The 10,477-nt window shown below is 41.3% G+C and overlaps 1 protein-coding gene across 2 annotated transcripts; it reads right to left on the bottom strand.

The window, feature by feature from the left end:
- Positions 1-375: 375 nt before the first annotated feature.
- wdr31 (WD repeat domain 31) lies at positions 376-6,555 on the bottom strand. 2 transcript variants are annotated; one of them, XM_037097751.1, is made up of 10 exons: positions 6,233-6,555; positions 5,502-5,572; positions 4,683-4,815; positions 4,120-4,194; positions 3,863-4,007; positions 3,635-3,735; positions 3,355-3,422; positions 2,182-2,323; positions 1,602-1,764; positions 376-1,514 (listed from the first exon to the last, which is right to left on the bottom strand). In XM_037097751.1, the coding sequence occupies exons 2-10, from the start codon at positions 5,546-5,548 to the stop codon at positions 1,312-1,314; spliced, it is 1,077 nt and encodes a 358-aa protein (XP_036953646.1). In that variant the 5' UTR covers positions 5,549-5,572; positions 6,233-6,555; the 3' UTR covers positions 376-1,311. The 2 variants fall into 2 exon arrangements, with proteins under 2 accessions (XP_036953646.1, XP_036953647.1); XM_037097752.1 differs by lacking the exon at positions 6,233-6,555 and adding an exon at positions 5,824-6,194.
- Between the last annotated feature and the right edge of the window lie 3,922 nt (positions 6,556-10,477).

Consider the following 10,477-nt stretch of genomic DNA (forward strand, 5'->3'; position numbering starts at 1 on the left):
CAGTTTAACCAACCACTGTCTTCTGCAAACAGATGTATTAAATTAAATTATGCAATTTTTAAGATGCAAAAACTAATGGAAGTAACCAGTATTATACTTAGACCTAAAATACCACAGCAGTTTAACTCATGTCGGTACAATGATCAGTTTGAGGAGGAGTATAATGTGCAGCCACGTTCACGCACTAAAGGCTGCTAATATTAGCATTAGTATTTCTCTGAATTGCTAACTAACAAAGGAGTCCCATATCATCAGTAGATAACAGCACAGCAGCCACATCATACTAAAAAGAAAAATCGTAAAACATCAGTCAGTCCTGATGAACACTATCTTTAGTGACAGGTTTTATGTTGACAAGTCACAGAATTCGCAGAATTCTTTTGCATTTGCAGTATTTTTTTTTATTTCCATTTGTTTGCGCCAACAATATTTTATTATATTTTTGCATAGTCATTTTCAAATAGAAATCTTGGATATCGGTACCAAACATCCGCTATCAGCAGCTTCAGTTCAAAAATATCAGAATCTGTATCAATTGAATTCTACCTGAAAACAAAGCATGTTTATACACTCTTGTGTCATAGGTATTAATTTGCTCTAACACTTGACAGGTTAAAGCAAAAGTACAAACTAACCAACAGTAACGTTACTATAAACATTCAGGAGTTCCTCGAACTCTGTTTCACTGATAGAAACAACTCTCCACAGTGTGTTTGACAAACAACACTTAGAGTCTGACTGTACCGCCTACGTTTTATCCAGGAAAAAAACTAATTACATACTCTCAGTATGAAATTCTATTTGGCTTCCAGTTCTCTATCACAACATTTGACCAAACATTTTCCTGCCACATCCAAAGTTTCAAACTTTCTAACGCAACTCCTGCCGCATTAATGGATTCAGCATCACCAATAAAACCACCACATGTGTATGGAGCATCTTAGCAACTCCAGCAAGCTGAAGTAGTGTATAAAGAGAAATACACTACTTCTCTTTATAGTTTTTCATGTTGGTCCAAGAAGGCAGCAATCCATGCAAAACAAGTCTCCCAGAGGAGCAGCCATGATGGGCATCCTGGTGGCTCTGCTGGACAAAAAAAGGCATCCTCCATTCATGTCGTTGTCACCTGTTTCTCTTCCAACTAATCTCCTCTGTCATTCTTCACTGTATGGCAGTCTAGTTCAACACAAATGTCTATAGAAATATGTAAAATTATAAAAAACAAAAACAAAAAGAAGAGTCCACATGCAGTGATACTGCTCACTGAGTCACAGGTCAGGATAACGAGTCATTCCAGACTCCTCTGGGCCGTCAGAAGCGCGCCACAACTTTAATGTCCAGGCCACCAGCTCCACCTGAGCCTGCCCCGGAACCCTGAGCCTGGTTTGATCCCTGGTCCACATGGATATGGTGAAGGCCGGAGTTGAAGCTGGCACACAGCAGATTGTTGGAGTCATTGGGAGCAAGAGCAACCAGCGGACCAGCACCATCCAGAGACAACGTCGCTAAACAGACTGAACAGAGAGCGGGAGGAGTTAGTGTCAAAAGGCTAATCACCCAAACAGTGTCTGCATACATGCATGAGTGTGTCCAGGAGTTACCTGCTGTGTTCTGGTCCCAGATTTTGAGGGAGCTGTCATGGGAGGATGTTGCTACGCGAGCTGGGCCTCCAGGAGGCGTGGGCAGAAACACACAACAGGCGGTGGTCTGGAGGTGGCCTCTGTACTCCACAACTTTACAGCCGGGCTGGCGAAGGTCCCATAACTAATAACACGAACACAACTCCAGTAAGAACAACTGTTTGAAAACCATCTGCACAAGTCAACAGATACATTATAAATCACCAGAGATTTCTAGGCTGCGTTGGAAACAAGATGTCCCCACGCGAGGAGCAACTCTGTGCATGATTGCAAAAACTTTAGTTGGAAAGAAGTGTAATAAAAACTTCCAATGCTTGTAACTGATTGTTCAACAGAACAACGGGTACTATGCCAATTGTCTCTTGCAATTTTTAGAAGATGCAGATTAAAAGAAAAAATAAGAATACACATTAACAGAGTAGCCACTAGGTGGCCTGCCTTATCAGTGGATTGACACTGCCAAGTGCCACACCCTATCCACCATCCCTGCATTTCCATCAATAAAGCCAACAACCACACAAACACCTCCCAGTGGTCTCACCGTGGCCTCACAGCCCTGGCCTCCAAAGCCATTGCTGCTGGACACCAAGTAGTTTCCATTCGGAGAAACGTCACAGTGAGTCTGGATGTATTGCTTGGCCGGAAAAGTATTGGTCACCTGCCAGGCACGGCTGTCCCACACCCTGTACACAGGTACACAAACCAAAATACACTCAAGCAAGCAAAACACATATAGTATATATTCCGTCATCCATTTTTGCTGTAATACTGGGTGAGCTCAGGTTGTTTTCAAGGGCTTCTTAATCATTTTTTTAATCATGAGTGAATTTATTTCACTTCTAAAAATGTTGGATATACCACTTGATAGGTTTTCAACTAGGCTCAATATATGTGAAATATTTCTTAAACACATAGCAGGATTTATCCTCCAAATCGCAGTAATGAACCAATCATGTGCTCAGAGTTTTATACCTTTATCTGATGATGACCACATTTATAGCACAAGAAGATAAGATACATCTTTATTGTTCCCCAGCAGGGACATGTGGTTCAGTCAATGACAGCAATAAATACAGATACATGTAGAAAGTCAATGAAACAAATAATAAGCGGGATATTAAACTAAAATAAGGATATAATAAAATATATATCATCACTAACAGTTGTACAGTTAATATTGAGCCTGGTGACATGTAGAAGTCTTTGTAAAGACAACTTGATGTGTTTTTTAGGAGCGGAATATTGAAAAAACATCTAAAGTGCAGAAATCTGGGCACAAAATGAAGTTTCAAAAGGACAATAAATCTATAATAAACTACGTTACTTTTAGGTTGTTGTTTAAGTGGTTGTAGGTCATTGAAAATCTGTGAATGTTTTGTACATTACATGCACATAGTGTTGAATGACAGAGCTTTTTGATCGTCAGCATAACGAACCTGTTACTTTGCAGAGACATCACCATCACCCTGTTCCAGAAACTCATCATTTACAATTAACCACTGCACAAGTCTGTGTGCATTTGAATTTACCACAAAAAAAAAAGTTATTATGTGACAAATATGTCATAATCATATAATTGTAGTTTGACACTGGTATCACTGCTATACATTTTCCTATAAAGTAGAAATGTGTCAGCACATTTCGCATTGCCAACTTCAAAGATTGGTGCATTTCTACCACAGTGATACAGCTGCAGTAGCAAATCTTTCAGTACCTTATGGTCTTATCCTCAGAGGTCTGGACTACAGAGGAGCTGCCTGGCACCCAACACACATGAGTAACCTGGACAGAGAAGAGAAGAGAGGAAAGAGCACAAGTTGAAAGCCTGCCGGGCATGAACTCAGGAAGTAAAGATGAATGGCTTATTGATTTGATTCTTTTCCTTAAACGCTCAGGAACACACCTAAGGCGCTCCGGCATGCTTTAAACAATTTTCTGTACGAGATTGTGTGCACAAACACTATTACTCTATTACTCTATACTATTACTCTCACCAGGTTTCTAGAAATGTTGTGTCTCTGTTCACATTTTGCAGATTCAATATCCCACAGGCACATCCAGTTGTCACGAGAACCGGTGCACAGCTTTCTCCCGTCTACAGGTAACAATGACAACAGTTCCATGTGTTCAGTACATATCATTAACGTGAAATAAATGACAGTGTTAATAAACTTAACATGTGAGAAGACTTATTGTATGTGTGTGTGTGTGTGTGTGTGTACCAGGGCTGACAGCTAGTCCGTTGACCACCAACTCATGCCCACAGAATTCCTGGATAGGTTCGTCCCCCTGGTTGAGGTCCCACATCAACACAGTCTTGTCCCGTGAGGCGCTGAAGATCCACGTACTGCCTGGATAACACAACACCTGGCATATAGATGGAGGCAGAGGTGAGAGGATGTATACAGTGTGTGACATGTAACAGCTCTGAACAGCGTCACACCTTTATCAGTTTGCGCACACAGAGTATTGGCGTTACCTTGGTAACCTCTCGGTTGTGACCCTGGAAGGACTGACACATCCGGCCTTGTTTCCAGTCATACACCACCACAGCCTATACATGCACAAATATATGCACACACAAAATAATCACTATCTGTTTAAGGTTGTTCACAGAATTTCACATTCTTGTTTCAGTCCTGTCCTGTTTAAAAGTGCATCAAGGAAAATTCCCGCTTTAGGCATACTTCTAAATGATCTAAAAATGATTACACTGAATTTCTCTAAAAGCCAGACAAAATTATCAGCAGATTAACTCTGTGATTAAAATGATATCATTTTGAAGTAATGAGCTACTAAAGAACAGATTAAAGCAACATTAAGTTAACTATTTTACCTTGAAACAACTTCTTCTAGCTTCCAAATCATTTGGATGGTTCACGGACTTGTAATAAAGTGAATGTTTACTGTTAATAACTGTTAACTGCTGCTAACTGTAGCTATTCAGCTCATCTCACATTACAGCAAACCCGGGACTTCTTTTTACGTGTCGTACTCTGAAAATGTGGGGGTGCCCTCTGCGTAAAAGTTGTGTTAACTTACCTGATCAGTTCCACCAGAAACACAAAGATCTGGACTGAGGCTGGTGACAGTGTTGACGGACCCTTGATGGGCGGGTTCATACTGCACCAACTGACTGTCAAAGCTATTGTCTGCCTTCTCCCCCTGAGATGCCCTGAACACACCAACAAAAAAAATATTACATCAGATTATGTTCCTTTACTGACTTTACTGCTTAAGATGAACTATCGAGATAACAACCCTCAAGAAATGACACATGTAGATGTGGATATACAACATATCAAATACACTAACACTACACTGTATCTGTTAGCAAGAGGTAAATATATTATTAGATTTTCATCTCACCTTGTTTTGTTTTCATTTTTCTATCTCTAATATAATCACCGTTTTCTCTCAGCTTGTAAAAAGTTGTTGTTTGGAGTGAATTTCCCCCAGTGAGGGATAAATTAAGTCTGATCATATCTCCTTTTGTGTACTGCAATCAAATTTACATCAGCGTCTGCTAACAACAACAACATATGGGAGTAGACTGAACAGCGAGCAAATTATTTTTCCAGAGATTTAAATAGCTATTTATTTTAGAAGATGTTCCAGCCTCATGCCTCATTATTATTATTTCTTTTTTTGTCAACAAGCAGTTCCATCCGAACCTTTATTCCTCTCAACATTCATTCACATAATTGAGAAGTGAATCACATGTTGAGAAGTGAAATTAAATTGTGTTATTGGGTGCACCTAAATGAAAAAGTTAGGCGCACCAGTCCCACCAGCATCAAAACATAGTCCGGAGCCCTGGTGTATGGTGCATTCAAGGACACAGTAGGGCACACGTCTCACCTGTAGAGATCGGACCTCTTGCGAAACTTGCTCTGTAGTTTTCCCATGTCTGCTAGGAACCTGCAGCCACACTGAGACACACACACACACACACACACACACACACACACACACACACACACACACACACACACACACACACACAGACAAATGCTGTGAAACTGTGGCAAAAATCATGGCTGCCTGCATCCATAAATATCTTTCCTTTCCTTTAGTGAGCGTTGATGATGAGGGCAGTGGATCAAGCCAAGAGCTCAGGACTCAGTGAGATCATGTTCTAATCACGAACAAGTACAACTGTATAATACACTCGAAGGCTTACCTACACCTGTATCAACATATCACACATCTCAGCTGCAGTGAGCCATCTCTTGCTGCGAAACATCCTGTGTAGGAGGTGAGACAGAGCAGTTCTACAAGGTGACTTTAAACCCCACGTTCCCACGCAAACACCACTTTATCTCACACACACGCACAGCTGAGCTCCTCCCTCGTCACCCTGGTGTACTCCTCAAACAAACAGTCGACAGGAAGGAGAGGGCTTAAATCCTATTAGAGCCGCGTCATTACTGTCACAAGGAATTAACTTAGTCACTCGAGAACACCTGCTGTGAGCTGCGCTGCCGGCCGTTACGCAACACCGGAGGCTTTTTAAACGTTAGTTACAAACGGTGAAAATTGTCCATGACTCGTGGTGCACAGTCATGGAGAGAAGTGTACAGTTTTCCTACCTGTCACTGGCAGGTGTGGTCCGCGTGTGACGCTGAGGCAGTGTGTGGGCTAGCGCGCTAGCATGCTAACTAATCTTTATCTGGCATGCCAAGATAGATCAATGCTCTAGTAGCACCGCAGCGTGGATGTACACACGTTAAAACTTGGCAGAGTCGTTGTCGAAACGACCGAGAGGCTTTCCCGGCTGACTGCCATGGTAATAAGTTGTCCCAACTCCATGGGAAAGTGTGCAGAAGTGTCTTTTAACTGCACGGTTCCATCCCTCTGTCCGTAGCGACCATGGAGCGACGCTTTCTCGTATCTAGGCGAGGGCGGGGTCACGTGACGTGACACAGGAAGTGTCCGAAAGCTTCCACGCTTACAAAATAAAAGCCGGATGTACTATTTAAGATTTATTTTTCTGGCAGGGAATGTTTCAATTCATGACATGTGCACTGTTTTATCAGGTCTTAATCGGTCGATTGAACGGGTTCGTGTTTGACGAGGTAAATTATTTATTCATTTTCTCCATTGGCTGATCTCTACACACAGCTGGATTAACCTGCTGTGGGGCACAGGGGCAAACACTGAGCTGCTGAGCTCCCCTTCCCCTCTCACTCCCTGTGGATTGTCGACAGTGTTACTGATTCAACAACATACACTCACAAATATGCAACATGTAATCCCAATTTAAGCTGAAATAATTAAAGGACCAGTTCGCCCAAAAGTTCACAATACATTTGTGGAGACGAACAGCGAAATAGCTCCTTAACGTTCACCTAAATAACTGAAGTAGCTTGGGAATTGTTTTAAAATGTGAAAAAAAAAACAACACAAAAACAACCAGAAATGAACATAAATTAGACACAAATTAGTTCCACACAGCTCTGGGATCCTAAACTGATTTTAAAAGGTGTCATTCACACTCAAAAAAGAATGTAAATAACATCTTTCTGAATCATTTTGGGGCTAGGATTGAGCCAGACAAACTGTCTGTAGCCATTTAATAATTTCAAAACGCTGTCAAACTCCACCCAACTTTGCCATCAGCATGAAGGTGATTATTGACTGGATTTTAAATTTGCGGGGGGACTGTTCATTTTTCAAAACAAGACTTAATGTTTGGCCAAAGAGCAGGACTCATCATCATCAGTTGATGTTTTCATCAGTATGCATCAATATTCCCATAAGCCTTAATAAAAATCACAAGTAAAAAAACACCATATATCCAGCTGCCAGCCTTGCTTAATCTGACACGGTGTAGCTCTGTAGCTCTCCAAGATACTAATTAATCTGCATAACATCAACAAATGAAAGCTTTAAATCTTATTTGCAGATATTATCTATATCTCTTGCTGTAAGAAAGTCCTATTTTCTTTTGTTTGGTTCAAATGTTAGTCCTGAGTAAAGATTATACAGTATGTGGATAAATATCTTTTGTACATATTTTGTAATTTGTAAACCACCAGTGAATCCAAAGTAATAAAATATTGTAGCACTTCAAATTTGCATGTTTTCCTAGTTGATGAAAAATAAACCGAGCTGATCAGCCAACAACAGGATGCATTTGTTTAAAGGGGAATGTCGGGTATGCTGAACAACACATGACAGGTTAAAATGTTACTGACCTGTGGCTGGGAGTCCCTCTAGAGAGCTGGTCTGTTGACCTTTATTACAGGCACAGGTTTGAATGGCTCCCCAAGCTGGAAATCTGGGACGGATCAGACAGATCCCTGGACAGCTAACATTAATTCCACCAGAACCGTTTAACAGTTTTTCTCTCTAATGACATGTTTTCATGTGCTTCATTGTAGCTCAGATTTTTTTCTTTTTTCTTTTCGTCTGCTAGATGAAGTCAGAAAAAAATAAGGCTTTGACTTCACGAGCTGGATTCAAACAAACTCATTACATGCAATTAAGCACTGAGTCACTGGGATGTTCCCATTTAAAATGGTCTAAATAGGCCACTTAGTTAGGTTACAATCAACACTGCTCAATACCTATGTGAGATGGCCTCAATTCTAACTTTGTTTGCAGCAAATGGTTTGAATGAGAATGACGACAATTCAACTCTTGGAATTAGTTAGTCAGGTATTTCACAGCATGTACTAATATACTATACATATATAAATATACTAAAAAAGTTTTCCAGCACACGTCTCAGCTCTAAACTGGAGTCCACATTAAAATGTTTGAGATCCCCTGGTGCAATGTGCCTCCACTTAAACACACAGAACTTAAATATGTAGTAAGGCAGAACACAAACAGCTCACAGACACAAGTGCTCTCACTTCACTATAATCCCCATCCTTGACTCGATGTTGCAAGACCCATTTGCCTCACCCACACTGTCACGAGGACTGGCGTAGTGATTTATGTCACACGCTGCTGAACGTATGCTGTGATACTACAGATCATTTATGGCGCCGTTAAAAAGTCCTGAACTTTGTCCTGAGAATGCCCATCTGCTGCTCTGAAGAAGAATTATGTTTACTTTGCATGAAGTTCTGGACAGGAGTGGGTCTTTTTCTCAAAATAAGATGTACAAAGCCATGCAGAGCAGCGCAGAGAAAATAACTGTAAGTGAGCCAGAATAACAGGTGAAACACACGCACGACCTACAAAGAAATACAAGCTGGCAAGTTTTCAGGAGGCTTTGAACACAAAGAGCCTTCAAACCAGAACTGGCCTATAAAGCAGGTCAGCACGTATTCAACAGCAGGATCCAAAAAGAAAAGTTAAGCATGTTGCTCATTACTGCTCTCACTGGACTCGTCCCGGAGACGTCCATTTAGGCAAAGGACCCACTCAGAGGTCCAAACCCAGAACAAAACAGCTCCCATAACAATTAACAATGCACTGACATATAATTTAATTGATTGTCCTTCCAATAATTAGTGGGCAAAAATCACTGATAACTTGGCAACAGCATTAGGGATGATCCTAATGGACCCAGCAGTGGATATATGATATGGCTTCTGTGCCTTCTAACATCCATCCATCCACTCGTTTCACCAATCTCTGAGTGTGTGGGCCTGTTGTGAGAATAAAGTGACCAACAACTGCTCTCCAGCTCTCCATCTCGTAAAAGGCAGATGGAACAGATGATGTATGTAGACTAACACTTAAACAGGGTGGACACAAAGCTTATAAGGCAATCCAACTATCCTGCAATAAAAAAGTACATTTATGGAATGTGTAACACGACGATTTTGTCGAGACACAGATTCAACGCTGCATTTCGAGGACGTCCTCACAAAAGCTAGCAATACCGACAATAACACTGCGATCAGAACTTATTCTCAAAGGGACAGGGGAAAATCAACTTTGGATTATGACATTTTCTCAAGAGCAGTTACTGAGGAGGACACTAAAATTATTAGCTCATCCAACGAACACCTTTTCACCCAGGGGCGTGTCCAGAAGGGGGAGTCTAGGGTGGCACTAAAGTAAAGAAATGTCTAAAATATACTTGGTTTGATTACTTACAGGAAGTCAGCCAATAACAGACTCTGATTCCCTCATAGCCAGCTGTACATGTGTCATGCCGCTGCTGAGGCCTAAAGGCTCACTGCTCCCTCTACATATGAAAATATAGACAATATAAGTCAGTTTCAAACTTTGTGACCGTCACGGCCCAGATACTTCCGTGCAACCTTCACATCGGCATGAATGTTGAGCAAAACAACCTGTACTACTTCCTTGACCACCATCCAGTCTCCTCCCAGCTTCCTGTCTGTGTACCCAAGCTAAGTCACATCAAACAGATGTTTAAAACTTCACGCAAACTCGCAAAACCTCTCCCTTAAAAAGTTCCTCCAGCTTTCAGAACAAATCAACACAAAGTATAGACAGAAGGCTCCGTCCTTATCCGTAACGTTGGGCATTAATGGTGCCACAAGTGCTTTTATTGCATGTTATTAATATCACTGAAGTTACACAGTCGCAAATCACATATTTCCCAGGATGGGGTTGCGTCCCCCCTTATCCCCCCTCTGTGATTTACACCTGTGCAAAGGTGAACATGTAGCACAACACTTTGGATCTGTTGTAAACTTGCTCATTTGTTGTGTTGTGTGGGCTTCCATGAGGTTCATGAGACAAGATGATTTCTATAAAACCCCGAAACTTTAAACCTTGGGAGAGTTGACTGGCCCACCATGCAATCACACAAAAAACAAAAAACACAAAAAAAAAACATGAGTCATGGGTTTATTTGCAGTGACTCTCCACTACTCTCTCCCACACAGTACGCAGGGAAAGAA

Source organism: Acanthopagrus latus, chromosome 5 (assembly GCF_904848185.1).
Source record: "Acanthopagrus latus isolate v.2019 chromosome 5, fAcaLat1.1, whole genome shotgun sequence".
NCBI lineage: Eukaryota > Metazoa > Chordata > Actinopteri > Spariformes > Sparidae > Acanthopagrus > Acanthopagrus latus.

What these genes read in the sequence shown, in the direction of transcription:
- wdr31 (XM_037097751.1), bottom strand. Translation starts at nt 5,548, where the DNA reads ATGGGAAAACTACAGAGCAAGTTTCGCAAGAGGTCCGATCTCTACAG. An exon ending in TTTCTGGTGGAACTGATCAG is followed by an intron (nt 4,195 to 4,682) that starts GTAAGTTAACAC and finishes GTGCATGTATAG; the next exon opens with GCTGTGGTGGTGTATGACTG. An exon ending in CTGGGACCAGAACACAGCAG is followed by an intron (nt 1,515 to 1,601) that starts GTAACTCCTGGA and finishes CTCTCTGTTCAG; the next exon opens with TCTGTTTAGCGACGTTGTCT.